Consider the following 20,718-nt stretch of genomic DNA (forward strand, 5'->3'; position numbering starts at 1 on the left):
TGATATCAAACCAACACTGAGATCAGCTCACAGTCATATAAAGTAAAACCCGCCTCCCTCTACTCCTCTTCCTCTTTGATAGGATGTCAGTATTGTGGTTTCCTTTGTAGTGATCATCATGAAAAGGTTTCTTTGTTTGTTTGTAGAAAAAGAGTTTTAAAGTAATAAAAAAAAAGTTGTAGGTGAGAAAACTGAACCAGAAAATAAGGCACAATGGATAATAAATTACAGCTGACCCAGAAGGCAGCATCTGTAGCTGTAGGATGCTTTCACTGACAATCACTAAGGTAGTGGTTCTGAACGTGCTTTAGTTTCCTTAGACTCCTATATTAAAATCCTATTCCTGATCCTAAAATTTCCATCAAGACTAATAAACCTCACTGACAGACCCTTCTGTAAAGGATGTTAGCGGTAGCTTTTGTTCACCTGTACAGGTAAATATTCTGTAGTCACCAGGTTTCTGGGGTCGATGAGATTCACCTGTATATCTCATCTTTCGGGTTGGTCACTGGACTGGCACTTTTCTAACACTTTTCATGTCAAATTGCGCTCTCCAAACATTCACCAATCACACACACTCACGTTCATACTGTACTTTATTCTCTATCTAAGCGCTTTGTCTAGCATTCACACACACTCCCACTCAAGGTTCAGCCACCTTCCCCATGGATACTCCAACATGCAGACTCAAGTAATCGGGAATCAAACTACGGACATTCTGATTAGTATTCAATTGAATTGAATTCACTTTTATTTATACAGCGCCAAATCACAACGACAGTCGCCTTAAGGCGCTTTGTAAGGTAGACCCTACAATAATACATACAGAGAAAAACCCACCAATCATATGATCCCCTATGAACAAGCACTTTGGCAACAGTAGGAAGAAAAAACGCATTAGGAAGAAACCTCCGGCAGAACCAGGCTCAGGGAGGGGCGACCTCTGCTGTGACTGGTTAGGGTGAGAGAAGAGAGACAGGATAAAGACGTGCTGTGGAAGAGATTAATAACAAGTATCACTCAATGCAGAGAGGTCTATTACCACATAGTGAGTGGTGACTGGAAAGGAAAAACTCAATGCATCATGGGAGTCCCCCAGCAGTTTACATCTATTGCAGCATAACTAAGGGAGGATTCAGGGTCACCTGATCCAGCCCTAACTATATGCTTTAGCAAAAAGGAAAGTTTTAAGCCTAATCTTGAAAGTAGAGATAGTGTCTGTCTCCCGAATCCAAACTGGAAGCTGGTTCCACAGAAGAGGGGCCTGAAAACTGAAGGCTCTGCCTCACATCCTACTTTTAAATACTCTAGGAACAACAAGTAGGCCTGCAGAGCGAGAGCGAAGTGCTCTAATAGGGTGATAGGGGCCTGAGAGGGCCTGATTATTTAAGACCTTGTATGTGAGGAGCAGGATTTTGAATTCAATTCTGGATTTAACAGGAAGCCAATGAAGGGAAGCCAAAACAGGAGAAATCTGCTCTCTCTTTCTAGTCCCTGTCAGGACTCTTGCTGCAGCATTTTGGATTAGCTGAAAGCTTTTCAGTGAGTTTTTAGGACATCCTGATAATAATGAATTACAGTAGTCCAGTCTGGAAGTAATAATCAGAATCAGAATACTTTATTGATCCCTAGGAAAAATTCTTTTTCGTTACAGTGCTCCATTATAAAAAAACATTAACAAAGACAGACAATACACTAACTAAGAATAGCACAATATATATATATATATACACATAAAGGTCACTTATTAATAAATAGCTGAAAAAGGAAGAACATGTGCAAAAAGGGTGTAGCTGTTGCAGTAAACAGTGTGTTAAGAGGATGAGTTGTAGAGGGAAATGGCCACAGGCAGGAATGATTTCCTGTGTCATTCAGTGGTGCTTTTCTTTGTCTTCGTCTTCGTCTTTCTTTTTTTTTTTTTTTTTTTTTTTTTTTTGACACTGTAATTTTTATTGATAGTTTTGTCACAGTTTAAACACAGACATGTAATGCATTACAGGATAAATAACCATGCAAGCACACAGTCAAAACAAACAGAACTAAAGCGAACAAAAGGTGTGGGTGCCAATTCTAATCAACTACCGTATGCATACCTGCCTTTACTCCGCAGCATACATATTCCAGCTTATATACATACTTTTATACGGGCAAGCATCAATAGATATACAGAGTTATAGACCTTTAAATGTTTTGTTCGTTCATTAGTTTTCCTTGGTGCCATATAATGTCCACTTCTCCCACTTAGCAACGAAAATATCTTCCTTTAATCTGAGAATGTAAGTCATTTTTTCCATTGCATAGATTTCTCCAATAATATTTAACCAGTCTTTTGAAGAAGGCAGATCCAGTTTGCACCAGTTTCTTGTTATAGTTTTCTTTGCAGCTATCAACAGGATTTTTGTCAAATACAAGTCGTCGTACATAACATGCTCTCTAATATTCCCAAGATATACAGTTTTAAAATTGTGTGGTAATTGGTAGCCCAAGATATTGCCTATTACAAGAGTCACGTTCTTCCAAAAATTATGCAGTTTCAGGCACTCCCAAAACACGTGTGTATGGTGTGCTTCCATGTTACCACATCTTCTCCAGCATGGCAAACTGTCTTGAGTCTGTTTACTTTTGATTTTTGGTGTAATAAAGAATCGAGTAAGATGTTTCCATCCAAATTCTCTCCAGCATCTTGAGTTAGTCGTTGTGTTCTGGGTTTCACACATATCTAACCATTCCTCAGTTGAGATATCAGTTTTTATTTCCTGCTCCCATTTCTTTTTTATGTATTCAGTTGATGTTGCCGTGTTCTCTCTTAGATTTTTATATAGTACAGAAATTTCCTTGAATTGGAGGCCCCTGTAGGATTTAATTACGCAATTCAGCATGCCATAAGACGTACGCGAACTTCGTACTTCCTTTGAAAAGTAGTCTCTGAGTTGCAGGTACCGGTAAAAATCGGTTTTCTCTAGACTATACCGATCTTTTAAATCTTGGAAACTCATCAAATGGCCATCTTTCATCACTGTACAAATCGCTGTTATTCCTTTTTGTTCCCACTTCCTGAATCCTGAGTCGTGAGCACTTGGTATAACACCAACAACATAGGCAACCCAGTTTAACATCTTAACCTCCCTTTCCAACTTACTTTGTTTAACTAGGCCAAACCATATCTCTAGAGTGTGGGATGTTATAGGATCAAGGAGATGCTGTAAGGTTTTCTTAAGTTGCTCATTTCCAAGAAATGTCTGGACTGGGACATCCTGTACTTTTATTTCAATATCTTTCCATTTAGCATTAAAGTTCTGATCACACCACTTTATCGCTGGTCTGGTTTGGGCCGCATGGTAGTAATCTTTCAGATTAGGGAGTCCCACACCACCTTGTTTCCTAGATAGTTGTAATGTTGTGTATTTTATTCTAGGCCTTTTACCGTTCCATACAAATCTAGAGATGAGCCTATCCCAGTCCTTGAATTTTTCCACTGGGATCTTAACTGGCAGAGATTGGAAAAAGTACAATAGCCGTGGGAGGATACTCATTTTTATTGTTGTGATTCTTGCACTAAAGTCTAGTGTAAGAGTTGACCATCGGTTTAGATCGTGTTTAATTTGAGTGGTCAGTCTATCATAATTTGTTTTAAAAAGGTCACTCAATTGTTTAGTCACAGTTACACCCAAGTATTTCATTTGTTTTGCAGTCCAGTTCAGTTTAAACTTATTTTTAACCTCTTCGGATGGCAAATAGTTGAAAGCCAGTATCTGAGTTTTGGTCACATTAATTTTGTACCCCGAATGTTCAGCAAAGATATTAATTACATTAAACATCGGAATCAAAGTTTGGTTTGGATCTTCTAGGTAGAGTATGATATCATCTGCAAATAAGCTGATGATGTGGTCTTCCCCTTTAATATTTATTCCTCTCACTTCCTCACTTTGTCGGATGGCCTGTGCCAGGGGTTCAATATATAGAGTGAAGAGAAGAGGTGAGAGGCAACAACCCTGACGGGTACCCCTCTCGAGAGAGATTTGCTCCGTTAAGCTGCCATTGATTCTAATTCGAGCCGTAGGAGATTGGTAAATAGATTTGATGCACATCACAGCACCGTCATTAAAACCAAACCTTTCAAGCACGGTATATAGGAAGTTCCAATCTACACTGTCGAAAGCCTTCTCTGCATCCAGGCTTACTAGGGCCGCACTGCCCTTTTTTGTTTGTATCAAATTAACTATCTGGAGGGTCCTTCTTATACTATCTTGAGTTCTACGTCCTGAGATAAAGCCAGTTTGGTCTTCATTAATTAAGTCTGTCATAATTGCTCCATATCGCTTAGCGATTATAGATGTGTATATTTTGTAGTCCACATTAAGAACCGATATGGGTCTGTAATTGTTACAATATTCGGTGTCTTTTCCCTCTTTAGGGATTACTGAGATAATCGCCTCTCTCCATGAGGGAGGGGTTACACCCTCCGCAAGGGTATGGTTGAATGATGATTGAAGCATTGGTATCAACTCCTCCTTAAAGTTCTTGTACCACTCTGAGGGAAACCCATCGGCCCCCGGTGATTTATTAGCTTTAAGTCTTGAAATTGCTCTAGATATTTCTTCATGACTGATGGGGGCAGTCAGTTTGCTGTTTTGCTGCGTACCAATACGTGGCAAGTCTAAGGAGTTAAGAAAAGCAGTTTTCTCATCTTTATTTGAGGAACATGGTTGTTTATACAAGTTTTTGTAATATTTCTTAAATGTTTCTTCTATTGCTTCCTGGCTATACTGCAAGTTATTTGTGGATGGGTCCCTAATCTTGTGAATTGTATTAGCAGCTTGCTGCTGTCTAAGACGCCGTGCTATCAGTCTAGCTTCCTTTGGGCCGTTCTCATAATAATCCTGTTTCAAAAATCTAAGTTTTTTTTCCACTTCTTCAGTCAATATATTGTCAATTTCCTTTTTTAGTGTTTTGATTCTGTCTTGGAGCTGAACATTCCGAGTTGTTCGGTATAATATTTCTGTGTTTTTCAATTCCTCCACCTGGCTTAGGTACAGGGCCTTCCTCATTTGGTGTTGTTTTGAAGTTATAGCAATAAGCTTCCCTCTGAGTACAGCTTTGAATGCATCCCAAAACACAGTTGGGCTAATTTCTTCAGTGGAATTTTCCTCTATGTATTGCTTTATATCTTTCTTGATTTGGTCTTTCGTTTCTTTTTTATTCAGACAGCTCAGATTTAACCTCCAACAGGTGTTTCTACGCCTACTATTTAGATTTAGCTTTAAATGAATGGCACAATGATCAGAAATATCTGCCACTCCAATTGTGCATTCAGTTACTCTATGTAGATCCCATCTATTCATTAAGACATAGTCAATTCTTGAGTAAGTGTTGTGAGTCTTTGAGTAGTGTGTATACTCCTTATCCAGCGGGTGATGTTCCCTCCATACGTCAACCATTCCCTGCTCCTTCATAAAGGTATTAACCATTCTCGCCAGGCTGTTTTTACTTCTATTTGTGCTTGTTGTATCAATTCTATGATCGAATACCACATTAAAGTCTCCTGCACACAGCACAGTCCCTTCAGATTCTGACATGACTGTAGTAAGTAGAGTCTTCACATTTTGTTGGTTGCTCTCAGGGGGAATATAGAGATTGATTAGTGTCACCGCCTCCCCTTCTAGTTTACCTCTTACAATAATGTATCTCCCCTCACTGTCCCGAATTTCTTTGGAACATTCAAAATTAACTGAATTTTTAATAAGTATTGCTACCCCCCTTTTACGACTTTTCTTGCAAGTACTATAGTAAGAATTTCTGTACCCAAATTTCTTTAATTTATCATGCTCTTCCTGCGACAGATGTGTTTCCTGTAGATATATTACATTGGCATTAAGCTTTCTCATTTTAAGTATCACTTTACTTCTTTTAATTGGGTTATTCATCCCATTGACATTCATTGACACCAGCGTTATATTCCTCATCTTTTCACTGTTAAGTTTTGTTTTATTTTTGGCTTATCACTATCATAGCATCCCACACTAACTCTAAGAACTTGGAACAAGATAACAAGAAACTTAAGAGAAACTGAAAATACGTATTTCTTACCCACAGCGTCCCTGTGGTTCATGGGGTATATCCCTTTCAGATTAGGGGCCCCTGTGAGATCCAACCTAGGTTCCTTAAAAAAAGAAGAAAAAAAAAAAGAAAACCTACCACTTTCCGGTCTACCTTGCCTTGAAAAGCAACAGAGTAATGAACCTTTAGTTTCTGAATTCTACTGTTCAATCATTTCCACCGGATTCAAATGTTTGTATCCTCACTTATAAGTTCTCGGTGTTAGATCGCTGCCATCCTAATGCATTTTGCAGTCGCTCCTCCAGCATCGCGCTTTCCCCGCTCCGCTGCGGCACCTCCACCTGTATTCCTCTCCTCCTTAGCTCCTCCGCCGCCGCCCGGCCGCTGTCGTATGTCCTGACGCCGCTCTCCCAGTGGATCCTGATTCTGGTCAGAGGCGTCTGGAAGCGAATCCCTCTCTCTTTTAAGGCTTTCTTAATTCCAGCGTATTCCTTCCTCTTTTGAACCACGTCGGCAGCGTAGTCATGATCAAAGAAAAGCTGCTTATCCTGATGTACAACTTTTTTCTTCCACGCTGCCTTCAGCACCATCTCCTTGGTTGAGAACTGAAGAAAATTAACCACCACCGATCGCGGAGGTTTTTCTGGACCGGGTTTTGGCACCAGAGCTCTGTGCGCCCGCTGAATATTTAGAGCAGAATCCGGCGGGAGCGAAAGCTCAGCTCTCAACAAGTCTTCCACACACTGCAGCACAGAGTTTCCTTCAGAGCCCTCTTTTAGGCCAAAAATGCGAATGTTGTTCCGTCGGCTACGGCCTTCCAAGTCAGCCAGTTTCATCTGAATATTCCGTTGTTGCTGAAGCGACTGGATTAGAGCGTCGTTTGCGGCCAAATTCCACCTTTCCATCTCTTCCAGTCTTTTCTCAGCTTCTTCGAGTCTGGTCTCATGGCTAGCTAGCTCATTCGCAGTTTCTGCCAGCTTTATATTAATGTCTTTCTTGAAGCTGTCGAATTCGTCCTTCATTTCTTGTGTGATGTCTTTCTTAAACGTGGCAAACTCAGTTTTAAACTCTGCTTTAAGTGAGTGAATTTCCTTAATGATGTCCTGGAAGTCTGCGTGAGGGTGGCTAGCTACATCTTCCATCTGCTCGCCTTGCACGCTGTTCTCGGACATATCTGCGTTGCCTCCTCTTGGCAGCTCCACTTGTTTCACAAAATCCTTAATGTTTCCTTGTCTTTTTGACCTTCTTCCACCTTCCATGGCATTTATTTCACGGTTTAGCGGTGGAAATATTCGAATTCTGGTTCTCTTTCGAGTTTTGACCGGGAGCTGCAAGCTTATGCTGCCATCTTCCTTACGTCCTCCTCTCGTCTGAGTCTTTCACTGAACGTGCTGACCAGCATGTCATGGAGTGGGTGGGAGGTATTATCCAACATTGTCTTTATCTTGGACAACATAATAAATGCATGAACTAGTTTTTCTGCATCACTCTGGGACAGGATATTTCTAATTTTAGAGATGTTGCACAAATGGAAGAAAGAACTTCTACGTATTAGTTTAAAATGTGCATTGAAGGACATATCCTGGTCATATTTCTAAGATTTTCAGGGCTGAGTACAATAACCTCATAAGAAGCAGAAAGTTAGCGGCCATCCAGGTCTTTATGTCTTTAAGACATTCCTGCAGTTTAACTAATTGGTGTGTGTTATCTGGCTTAATGGACAGATAGAGTTGGGTGTCATCTGCATAGCAGTGGAAATGTATGCTATGTGTTGTGGTGATACTGCCACAGTAATACTATCACTGCGGTGATAAGGGAAGCATGTATAATGTAAACAGAATTGGTCCTAGCACTGAACCCTGTGGAACTATGAGTGGAACTAATTAACTTTAGTATGTGAAGAGGATTTATTTATTATTTATTATCCATTTACATGAACAAATCAGAGTCCGTTAGATCAGTGATTCTCCAACTGTGGTACACGTACCACTAGTGGTACTTGGGCTCTCTCTGGTGGTACGCAGTTAATCTCCAATTTCTTTAAGATTAAACAATATACTATTGTGGAAGTATGAAAAGACGAGTTCCCGAGGCTCTTCTGGGAGCCGGAATCAACCAGAAAACATGTACCCGAGCGTGAGTCCTCTATGAAGAGCAGCCTTTCCTAGTACAGAGCAGTACTATCACCCAGGTCCGAGAGAGAGAGGAGTTTCTCGGCTGCTCTGCGTCGGAGAGGGAGTAGCCCCACACCAGCAGCGCCTTAAGAGCAGTATATTTCCCTTGGATGGGGGGATCCCGGCGGAGGGTCATCACACGGCGGGTGGACAGCGGATCCAGCGAGGCCACCACAATAACCAACTCGCAAAATAAAACAAAATAAAAACCAACAAACACGAAAACACCAGACATTATAATACAGACTTATAATTTGCACCGATGTTTTTTCAAAATTCTATACACGAAAAGTGAGCACGAGAGCCCTCGGTGCACCTGCTCGCTGCTGAAGTCAAAGTAAACTTTATTGTCATCTCCGCTACAGTCCAGTATATAGAGAGACGAGACGACGAGGCTCCAGTTACAACAGTACAAGTAAACAAACAATAAATATAAGAAGAGTAAGAAAATAAATCTACACTTTAGGACTCGGGGTAAAGGGATCAATAACAATTTAAAATCTACAGTTTGATGATTTAAAGTCTCACACACAACCCGTCAAAAGGGGAGGGGGGCCAGTTGCTTCTGTTAGGGATAAGAGAAATATTTTTAATGTGTATCTGCTCATTATATTGTTTTATGTACTTTAATAAAGGCTTGTAGAGCAAGGCCACTTTTAACTCACAAACTAAGTGCTCAGCCAGACTGAAAAACAGGAAGTTTTAGTGCACAGGCATATTAATAGATAAGACATGATATGATAAGACACTGAAATGAGGAACTTGCCATATAAGCAATGTTTGAGACTGTGTGACGTGTAAAGTACCAAAATAAAACCTAAATGAGCCACAGTTTATGATTCTAATGTTAGAGAGCTCTTGCAACTGGCGTTTGAGCTGTGCAGAGATCTCTGTCTTCCGGAAGATGAATGAATAAAAGAAATATCAATATTTTAACACACTATGAGTCGGTTTTCTCTGTTCTGTCATGGGGACAAAAGAATCGGGGTTTAATACTTCCAAATAGAGCACATTTCATTTATAATGTTGTAAATCCAAGTCCATTATGTATTCATGATTTGAATCCTGGGTTGTTTGAAATCCCAGAAATACACCCTAGACAAAGTGAATCTGTGAACTAAGGTGTAGGTGTGTTAGATCATGTTGTGGTGATCCTCGGGTTGGGGGATGGTTGTTCATACTGGAGTGCAAAATTAAAACCAATGGAAGATGGACAAGAAAAGTTCAAAGCCATCAGGTGCTCAGTTTAGAAAAATGAGAAAAGAAGAGGAGGAGAAACGAGCAAAAGATACAGGTAAGCAGATGTGTGATTGGATAATGGCAGGTCATCCTGAAACAATCAGAGTCAGAATACTTTATTAATCACTAAGGAAATTATGTGCGTTACAGTTGCTCCAAGAAGAAATGATAAAAATAGTAACAGTAACAGACTAAACTCCAAACAATACATTATGTTACAGATTTTAATATTAATTAGTCATTGTCATTGTTGATTTGTCCTGTTCTCATTGTATGACGAATTATGATGGCTGTTTGGTAGCCGTTTGCATACTATGCATACTCTCTCTCTCTTCATGTGTGTGTGTGTATACAACAGTTTTATGTTAATGTACAATCCTTAATATGTTTTGTGTGTGTGTGTGTGTGTGTGTGTGGGGGGGGGGGGGGGGGGGGGGGGGCCGTGAAGCCAAAACTCTGGCAGCTTGACCGCCACAGTAAAAATTAAAACGTACAATCACTTTCAACATAGATGAAGACAGTAAACTAAACAGCAGTGACCTTTGTGGGGCTACTGAAGTTGGGCTGGCTGGTATATTTAATGATGTGCTGCATGGTGGCTCGCTACACAGCTATGGTTAGCATAAACACAGTGAAGTTGGAGGATGGACGCTAACTTTTTTACATTGATAAAAGTTAACGTGAGGGTACCCGATGGTTAGAGAGAAATGTAATTGCCTTCCAGGATGCTGTAAACGGACCAAACGTCAGTCAGTAGTACAACTGCAATATGAGGTTAGTCATTAATATACTTACTGCTTCATGGGCTGGGCTGTAGTAAGGTTTTAGATAGATATTATACAAAACACTGCAGCGCAGTACCTGTAATAACTACAGCATGGTCTAATCACTCTAATAGGGTATTATGGTTGACAGTATCGAACGCTGTACTGAGGTCTAGCAGGACAAGCACAGAGATAAGTCCACTGTCAGAGGCCATAAGAAGCAGCTGTAGGCGACCTGCTCTATGTCCTGAGCTGAAGCTGCTCCACCACATCTTCTTGGTGCCCACCTTAATGATCTCATAAGCACTGGGAGAGGTCTTTGCTCTGTCTGACTCTTCAAAAGCTGATATCCTTAAGTTAGTAAATAATCATGTCAGCTTGGTTTCAGGTGTGCCTACATGCACAGTTTTATTAGAGCATGACATCAGTCCAGATGATCATGTCCCAAACAAGCAGCTTCTCTACAGATGTTAACCTTATCAGAAGTCCAGAAAGATAATGAGTGGTGCGTCAATTTATTTTATTTTATTTAATTAACAAAAGCTGACTCAACATTTTGATTCAGCAAAGACAAAAGTCACTACGTCTGATTACCTTCCTCTTTCTTTTGTGAAGGATTTCACTGGCAGGGTAGGTTCAGCTTGCCATGTGAAAGAGGTGGAGTTCCTTGAGGGTTACACAGGAAACCCCTGACATATGCCTTTTTTTTTTTTTTGCTGAAGATAGCTCCCATCAACACTGTCATGGTTTTGGCATGGGTAACACCAAGATGGAGGTTGCTTCCAGTAGCGGCAGGTATCGACCACCCTGTTATTTCTCCAGAAAGTTCTCACAGACCCACAGAAACTACAGCACTATTGTTGTTGATGCTCTGTCTGACATTTATGAGTGCCATCACCTTCATGATGATGAGTGTTACATCCTGTTTTATTTTAGTGTTGCCTGTTTCCCTCACCTTCTTGATGAGATGATTGGCTACAGAACGTTCTGGCTCATGGGCTGTTCAGATATCAGTTTATCTTTTGTTTGCAGCTCTCCATCCTGCTGCAGCAGAGGGTTTGAAGTGCACTGCATATCATTTTCAGTTATTGGCTCATTTACGGTAAAATTAATCTTGGTGCATTAAACTTTCAGTCTGGTGTTGTGTCCAGTTGTTTGCTGACCTGCAAAAAACTCAGAAAGAACCAAACTCACAGCTATGTTGTTAATGATTTAGGTACAGTGAAGCCATCACATCATCTCAGTGGGTGTAGTTTGATGTCATTTAGCCACAAAGTTTATTTCTAACAACATGTTAAAAATAAACTTTGTGGCTAAATGACATCATTTAGCCACATCATGTAACAGAAGCTGTCAGAGCCTCAAACACTCCACCACCTCCAGCTCTCTTCCTCTCAGCTGACCTGCTGTCAGTAACAGTCTTTATATTTAAGATCATCCTCTGACACCTTCAAAGAAACTCCTCCATCTTTCTGATGAAGCATCAACTTTACGTTCACATGGAGGAAACATCTCTGCTTTTCCTGCTCTGTAAGTTCAGTCTGTGTGAAGATTCAGCTGAGGAAATCTAACAAAAAAACTCAAAAAACCAGTCTGTAGTTTGTTTTTAGTGATGTTTGTCTGTAAGATGAATCTTCTGTACATGATTCAGTTGAACAATCTTCCTCCTTTCTGCTCCGATTCTTATAATCAGCAAACAGAGATGTTGCGTCTGCTCTGCTCTCTGATCACTTCATTAAACACCACAAACCCTAAACTAACCCGAGTCTTGTTTCTCTTTAATTCTGATCTCACTGCTGAGCTGCAACAAAAACCAAGGTCAGTAACCTCCTTTACTCAGTCTGAAACTCTCTGATTGTGTCTGCTAAACTCAGGCTACATCCACATGTAAACGCTAAAAACCCAGTCAAATGCTGTCAAGAACATGCCAAATCCTAACCGTGTAGAAATGTTGGCCAATTAGAAGTCTAGAAGCCTGGGAGGTAAAGAGTAAACAGGGCTCTTAAGTACTTCTGAAAAGTTTTTATATTTTTCTGGAAAGGCAGCTAATTTTGTGTTACTTTTGAAATGCCTTTGTAGAAATTCATCTCATGTAAACAATGACGCGGCTTAGACTGGGATAGTAAAAAAGGCGCACACCTTTGATGTTGCATGACTTAATCCCCATTTTCCTTGTCCACACGTAAACGCAAAAACTGAGTTTTTTCGAAAATCTCTGCCCTTGCAGGAGTTTTTAAAAAGCAGTTTTTAGTGATCAAAAACGTTGTTTAAGTGTGGATGAAAGGAGGAAAAACTGCGTTTTTGAAAATACCCATGTATGTTTGGACGTAGCCTCAGTCTTGGTTTGATTTTGTGTTTGGAGGTCTCCTCCCTGTTATACTCTGGTGGCTTTTAATGTGGGCACAAATATAAAAGATCACCGTTGTATCATTTTAACCCTCACAGCTCGTCTGACTGTGAGTCCCAGCAGCTCTCAGTTCTTTAAAGGAGACTTTGTGTCTCTGAGCTGTGAGGAGGACGACAGCTCTGCTGGATGGACTCTGAGGAGAAACACAAGCAAACAACAGAGGAGTCAGTGTGGAGATGGGTGGAGATAACCAGCTGGTTCTTCCTGTAACATCAGCTACATTGACACAATGGACAGTGGAGTTTACTGGTGTGAGTCCAGAGAGGGTCCCATCAGTAACATGGTTAACCTGACAGTCACTGGTAAGCTGAGTGTGTGGAGTTAGTGTTGATGAAGCTGTGTGTAAATGGATGAAATGCTGTAGTTTGTCTCTGTGTTGAGGTGGATCAGTGATCCTGCAGAGTCCTGTCCTCCCTGTGATGGAGGGAGATGACGTCACTCTGCTCTGTAAAACAAAGACCACTCCCTCCAACATCACAGCTGCTTTCTATAAAGATGGCTCCCTCATCAGGAAGCAGCCTACAGGTCACATGACCATCCAGCATGTTTCCAGGTCTGATGAAGGCCTCTACAAGTGTGACATCAGCGGTCATGGAGAGTCTCCATCCAGCTGGATCACTGTCACAGGTGAGGAGCTTCAATCTGAATTCACCTCTTATTTCATCCACATATTCACCTGAACAGGTGGGATTCTCTCTGCAGGTAAACCAACAACTACAGCTTCATCTTTCATTTCTTCTCCCTTCAGCCTTGTGTTCAGAGTGGTCTTCTACCTGGTGGTGCTCTGTCCATGCTTAATCTTCGCTGTCCTCACAGTGTCTTTATAATAACACATACCCACAGGTAACCCACAGACACCACATGTTCATCAGGTTTCACTCACCACAGAGCATCACTTCTGAAGCAGACCTCATGTCCTGTCCAATTTCATATTTCTTATTAATGACTCTATTGTGTCTCTGTGGTTCTCACTTGCCTTCATCTGTCATCTTTATTCTGGAGATGATTAGGATAAATGGACTCTAAAGTACTCTAAATGTACTTATGTGGACAATTGAACTATATTGGTATTTACTCTGTACTACACTATACTGAAATCACATATTGGGTTAAATTGAGATATATACCATACAATTATAGTGAAACACGAGCATTCTGTTTTCAATATTTTTAATCATGTTAAAAAATTATTAAATGTTTTTATTCATATTACTGAGAAATGATTCTTTATTAACCTCTCTGATTCATATTTGTTCAAACTCTGCAGAAGAATCTATTCTGTAAGTCTCTCTGAAGCCTGTGCAATAACTCAGAGATAAGAAATTCCATTGTTATCACGCTGCATTTGTTTTTTCTGTATTTGTTCTTTCACAAAAAGTTTACTTCTGAATATAAACTTTGAACAGCAACTCTGTGGCTCTTCAGTACTCCTCTTCATTCTCGTTTCTCCTCCGCTCCACCATCTCTCTTTCTATTTTCACTGGCATGCTTGACTTCCTGGGCTTCTTCTTTGGCGCGGGGCCAATTGACTCCGCCTGCCACCGATTTCCTTCGCAGTAATGGGATGCTCTCTGAGTGTCACAACTTTCTTGGGAAATTGGGGTGGTGCTGGAAGAATGGTTAGTCAGAAGGGGGTGTTTGATTTTGTCTGTTGCAGAACTGACTACAGGGATGAGAGAGGGAGGGGAACCTAGAGAAGAAGCAGTATGAACTGAATGGAGGTGGGGTGGAAGCGGAGGCAAGACCTGGGGGTTATTTAGGGCAAAGGTGGGATTGGTGTGTTGGTTCTGGGATTGAAGAGGGGAAGAAACAGGAGTTGAGTCAGCGTGATGTGGCATGCTCTGGAGAAAGCAATGTTGGAGGTTTTTGTGACCATTTAAGCCACTCCCCACAGTGTGCACATGTGCCTGTGAATCCTTAGTATGTTTCCAAAATGTGTTGGCATTTTCCTTTTTCCTATACACATACATGTGACTGTCTTGTGTGTTTTTGCGAGCCTGTTTAGAGCCATGTATCTGTGTATCAGTGTGAACGCTTGTGTGGTCAGAGTGTAAGCTTCTGTAGGTGTCTCTGCTGCTGCTCGTGTGAAGTCTTGGGTTTGGGTTGGCGCTGTGTCGGTTTCGACTACGCAGCGAGCTGAAGACCATGGTGCAGCCTGCCACTGTACAGCGATGTTTGATCTTCAGATGGACAGCGTTGTAGTGGATCTTCAGTGTTCCTGCACAAATTAAAATGGGATTTTTATTAGGTTACTACCGAGCTACAAATAAAAACTTATCAGGGCTGAAAATTAAATGGTATTAAATTAAATTCAAAGTTTCTTTTCATTAATGCTGGTGTATGATTCAACAATGAGATCATTAATAGACAAGAGTAGTAGACCTTGAATTAAATCATGTGGATCTCCATCGGACAGACACAGGCCATTTTTATAGGCTGCTTTACTGGCAGAAAAAAGACTCTCTAAGTGTACCATGAAGTAAGGGATAGAGTCTAAAGATAGAGTAAGGAAATAGAGAATATTCAATTGGACTAAGGGGAACCCCAAGAAAACAAGATAAACTATATAGGACCCAAAACAGAACCCTGTGGTACTCCGAAAAATGCTTTGTTATCCAAATTTATAACTAACTGCATGTCTGTAGCAGTACTTGTACATAACCCTCACAGACATGAGTAGAACATGCAAACTTTACAAAATGAGGCCCCAGCCAGATGGTGGATTCAAACCGAGGACCAACAGTGCCAACCACCACACCACCATGCTGCAGTTAGTGGGGTTAGGTTAATTAGTGATTCTGAATTGTCGAAAGAGGGTTAGGGGAATGGTTGCCTGTCTCTCTGGGTTTGTCCTGTGACAGACTGGTGACCTGCCAAGGGTGTACCCTGCCTCTCGACCTAAGAGAGCTGGGATAGGCTCCAGCCCAACCCGCGACTCTGAATTGGATAAGCGGAAGAAAATGGCGGGATGGATGTTATACATAATACTAGCATGTTTAATGTTAGTCTTGTTTAAGCTGTCAGTAAACCATTTAAGGATGCGTAACTAACATTTACTTTCTATAGTAACAGCATAGATTACACGGTTAGCCAGCTAGCTGTAACTTAGTTACACAATATCCATCTGATGTTTTTAACTTTGTCATGTCCAAGTAAATTTTGTTATCAGTATAGTGATACTGAGGTATACATTACACATTCTGGTCTCTCATTTTTGCACAAGACACTTGATATACAGCACATATAAAAGTGCAACACAAAAATTAAGTCCTATATTTATGCTATAGGATAATTTATAGTATATATATACTAGGGGTGCAACAATACTCATATCGATATTGAACCGTTCGATACAGTGCTTTTGGTTCGGTACGCATATGTATGAGCAATACAAAATTTTTAATTTATTTTATCAACTTTCCTTCTGACGATGCTGTCTGTGTTGAGCGCTCAGTGGATCTGCGCTCGATTCAGATTCACTGAGCGCAGGGCAAGCTAGCAAGACAGAAGTTAAGCTCTCTGTTGCAACATGGCAAATTGAACCTCCCCCACCCTCATTCAGATCTGCCGTTTGGAACTATTTTGGTTTTCATGTGATGTATGACCCTGAAGGTAAGCGCGTCATGGACAAAGGCGCAATTACATTGGTGGGAACTAGTGTGTTAGTGCAGTTAGCTCGTTAACGTGTTGACGCTGTCCAGCCCCACGCACGGGGCGATCCGCGGTAGCTCGTTAACGGAGATTTGCCGTGTTGTGGCGTTAACGTCATTTCAGATTAACGCTGACAGCACTAGTGGGAATACAACGAATATGACTGCACATTTACTCTGACATCATCCTAGTGCAAAGACAAGTGGAAGCAGAGAAAAACAACAAGCACACATGCTACAAACTCTACCCGAGTCATTTAGACAGCCGTTAGCACATGATTCTCCTTATGGGGACCTGATATGTTTAATATGCTGCTGAGAATATAGCCCAGAAGAAGCGTATAGTATAGCTTTTATTTTGGAAAGAGACATTTCTCTGTAATAAACTCTCTTTTCCAAAGACGAGTGATTCCTCAATCAAATAGATTTATTTTTTTATTACTTTGTTGTTTCAGCAACATTAAATTTAAAAACTGTACGTTTGAGTTAAAATATATATTTATAATTTTAATAAATGACAAATTAAAAAAGCATGAACATTTTTTTTTTGTATCTAAAAAATATCGAACCATGACACCAAAGTATCGAACCGAACCGAACCGTGAATTTTGTGTATCGTTGCACCCCTAATATATATATATATATATATATATTCTTTCAGACTCTATTATTGCACACACACACTCACAAAGGCCTGAGGATCCATACCTTTGTCATAGAAGCTTTTCCCGCAAACGCCACAGCAGACCCTCCCTTTCCGACCTCCTGCAGCAGATGAAGGGACAGAGCAGAGGGTGGAGGGGAGTGGATGGAGGGTGGTAGATGAGGAGGGGGGAGGATGCAGGGAGGAAGAAAGTGAGGCAGTGGGAAGAGGACAAAGGAAAGATGAGGAGAAGGAAGGGAGAGGATGTAGAGAAGAAGAATGGGAGCCTGGCACTTTCTGGGAAATCTTCAAAGGTGAGGATGGAGAGGGGGAGATGGGTGAAAAGATTGAAGAGGAAGAAATGATTGTCGATGGGTTTAAGGTAGGAGAAAGGGAAAAGTCGCTCTCGTGTTTGGCTGTTCCCCTCTGAAAATCAAAGTCCTGCTCACTGTGGAGGGAGGGATACCACAGTGAGCGAGGCGGGCTTGGCTTATCGGGGTCTGCTTTGACTTTTACGGCCAGTTCTCCTATACACTGACGTAAGATTGGATCAGTCTCTTGGTCTGTTCTTCCTCCTTCTGGCTTGTGCTTCTCAACCAATTTGCTGCAATGGGACTTTCGTAGAAACTGCGTCAGCTTACTGGGAGGAATAAGCTCCTGATAGAAAAAAAAGATGGTAATTGTAAATGTAAGAAGCTTAAATCTGGAGGAACTTTAATGTAAGAGGTTTCGAGTATTTAAAAAACGTAATATCATTTGATTACCTTAGTGGGAGAAACCAAACAGTGGAAGGCCGAGCTTGGAAAATGGAATGGCAGCAGAAAAGAAAGTCCACCAGCAAACTTTTCAAAATGGCGGACATTATTGTTGTGGTCAGCAGGACTGCTTTTTTCTAAATGACAGACACTGGTCACCAGTCGTGAATCTCCTCTTGAACTCCTTAACATCATCGTCGTTCCTTCTTTCGTGCTTGACTGGCAGCTGCTGTGTGTGGGTTTCAGCTCAGGATCTGAGAGGATTTCCGCACCGTCTGCAGTCTGAAGCATCAACTCGACTATGGGTCGCGTCTCTCCAAAGCGAAGGAACTGTTTGAAGATGAGCACTTCTTCTTCTGGAGTCACCGTAAACCAGCGGTCCAAAACTTTTCCACTGGGAAACTGCAGAGAACGAAAGCTCTTTTAAGTTTGGTTGTTGGAAAACGTCCATCATGCACTGCCTTTAATCTGTTAATTACTGTAAATCTAAAGTGATGCTTTGAGAGCACGTGAGGAGAGGTTCCTACTGGCACGAAAAGTCAAAAAGCTTGCTTAGCTGGATGGACTTATTTTTAAACAGTGGTTTTCTAGTCTTACTAACTACTCAAAGTATTTTAGGCTCAAGTCATATTTACATTAACATTCATACTTTACTTTTTACACTTTTCAGCACTTCTTCATCTGAGGACAATTTAAAGTCAACATGCAACAGTTGTTTTATAACTTGAGCAGAATCCAAATCTGCTAAAACAGAAGCAGGAGCAGTTTTAAAAACAGAAATTCAAGTTTTAGTTTTCTCATTAGTTTCTAAATATCATCCACCTTTTAATCCGAGCCACAGTTATAAAAGCAATTCTTGTTAGATTTTTCCTCTGGGATCTGGTGAAAGGTGTGTACTTCTTCTTACCTGGATTTAGTAAACGCTTACATCTAATTGGTGCCTTTTGAATGCCCCCAAAACTACAAACTCAATTTTGAGAATCCTTAACTTAAAAACCAAAAGGTAAAGAATATACTCATGCTTGCTGGTTTACAATTAATTTGTAATTATTTAATGTTAATCATATATTTGTTTTAGCTGTTACTTCTTCATATGGTATCACAAAATACAGGTTATTTTAATGTCAGACATTAGATGTTCATATTCACTCAGTCACTACTGTGAGTAGTTTACCTGCAGCATGTAGCCTCTAACATAATCCCCCAAATTCCAGCCCAAAGTGTGAAGTATGTGTCCGACCTGGAAAAAAGAAAAAGTAAATTCAAACAGCTTCTCTGCATTACTACCAATCACAGAGGTGCACTTGCTTACCTGCTCTGGGTTCAGGATGCTGTAGAGGCGGTCCAGCAATATCTTGAGACGAACAGGAATGGCCTGAGCTCCGTACAAGACCAGGGAGCTCAGGTCGAACACCACCCCAGGAAGAGCCACCTCCACTGGACCACAGCTGGAGGGAGGCTGGGCCTGGAGCTTCTCCAGTGCTGAAGATGCAAATACAGTTTCCAAGTTTTGTATTTATAAAAATGAAAAATGAGTTACATCAGTGATAATCTGTTGATTAAAAAATATACAAAAAGGTCAAAAGTGATAAGATGCCTCTGAAGACCAGCCACAGGTACGACTCACCTGTTTGTCAAAGCAACAGATGTGTGTTTACCATCTACACACTGCAACATTTGTGTGTGCGAGTGTACAGATGCTTACTCCAGATGCTCACACTGATGTGATGACAGCGACACCTGACTCCATGTCACCATAGTGACAGCGCACATCTGCACTCTGAGGGCTAACATGACTACTGACATTTTATCAAGAAGTTTGTTTTCCACGACTTCACGTTACAAAAAAAAGCCGACTCTGACTCAATACTTAGCTTCGTCAGACACATGACCTCTGTTTTACATATCAAAAAGCACAGTTTTATTTATTGAATTTAATTGAATTTAATTTATTGAGTTTAATTAAATATTGCCATTTGGGGACTCAAATTTTATTAAACCTATATAAACATTTTTTTCAGTCTCCAGGACTTTGCAATACACACATCTGTTCGAATACCTGCATCACGGGGACATTAACCTGTCACCTATATTATGGAGACACAGTTTTTTTTATTATCAATAATCATTAAGGCTAATGTTACTGTCCTCTCAAATACAAACAGTGTATGTAACAGCGTAATATAAAATGTGTATCCATGGTATTACCATGTGCCACCCAGCCGTGTCCACAGCAATCACATGACCTGAGCTGTACACTTCCTGGTCTGAAACACACGCAGCTGCAGCAGGATAACGTGCACCTGATGGACTGCCGAAGCACGACACATTTGAAATTTAAACATTTGCATTTTCCACTTTGACATATTTGTAATAAAACACAAACGTGCATGCCTCAATAACAGAGTCGGTACCTCCTCTGGGTCTGGAGTCATCCTCACGTCTCGGTCCTGCAGTCAGAACAGAAACATCAGCTCAGGCCTCTGATTGGTCAAATACAATGTAACCTCTATCTGACTGGTCACTGTGATTGTTTAAAACTTTTATGAATATTTATCATAAATGTGCTGATGACTTCTTTTTTGCAGACACGATTCACCACTGTTTTAAGTACCAACGCAATTGGGTGTAATTGTGAGTGTGATTAATGATAATCAGTTAGTGAAATTCCTTTTTGATAACTGGGTTTTGATCACAACTTATTAAGATTCATATGAACTACTGTTTTAACATAATATATATTATTATATAGCATTATATATTAATATATTTATTATTATTATATTCTTATTAATCATTAATGTACAATTTATTTTCCTTCTTTCTCAGAAATGGTCAGACTTGTTATGTATTTTATTTTGTTATATACTTAATATAATTTTAAATGATGTTAAACAATCTGTTTTAAAAATTATTTCTATTTTATGCTCATTTAAATTCATTTAATTTAATGTGTTTCCAACTTTCTTGTTTAACAAATCAGATTTTTTTTTATTATTGTTGAGTGAAATCATTTTTATATATTTGAG

General features: G+C 40.4%; 1 protein-coding gene across 1 annotated transcript; it reads right to left on the minus strand.

Moving 5' to 3' along the window:
* Positions 1-14,062: 14,062 nt before the first annotated feature.
* On the minus strand, positions 14,063-20,124 carry LOC148103614 (zinc finger protein basonuclin-2-like). The gene is made up of 6 exons (XM_087832564.1): positions 20,104-20,124; positions 19,898-20,000; positions 18,864-19,171; positions 17,699-18,091; positions 17,000-17,591; positions 14,063-14,859 (listed from the first exon to the last, which is right to left on the minus strand). Exons 1-6 carry the CDS (start codon positions 20,122-20,124, stop codon positions 14,063-14,065), a joined length of 2,214 nt encoding a protein of 737 aa, XP_087688690.1.
* Positions 20,125-20,718: the final 594 nt, after the last annotated feature.

The sequence above is a fragment of the Neolamprologus brichardi genome, chromosome 3, assembly GCF_056152115.1.
Source record: "Neolamprologus brichardi isolate AB-2024 chromosome 3, ASM5615211v1, whole genome shotgun sequence".
Lineage (NCBI taxonomy): Eukaryota > Metazoa > Chordata > Actinopteri > Cichliformes > Cichlidae > Neolamprologus > Neolamprologus brichardi.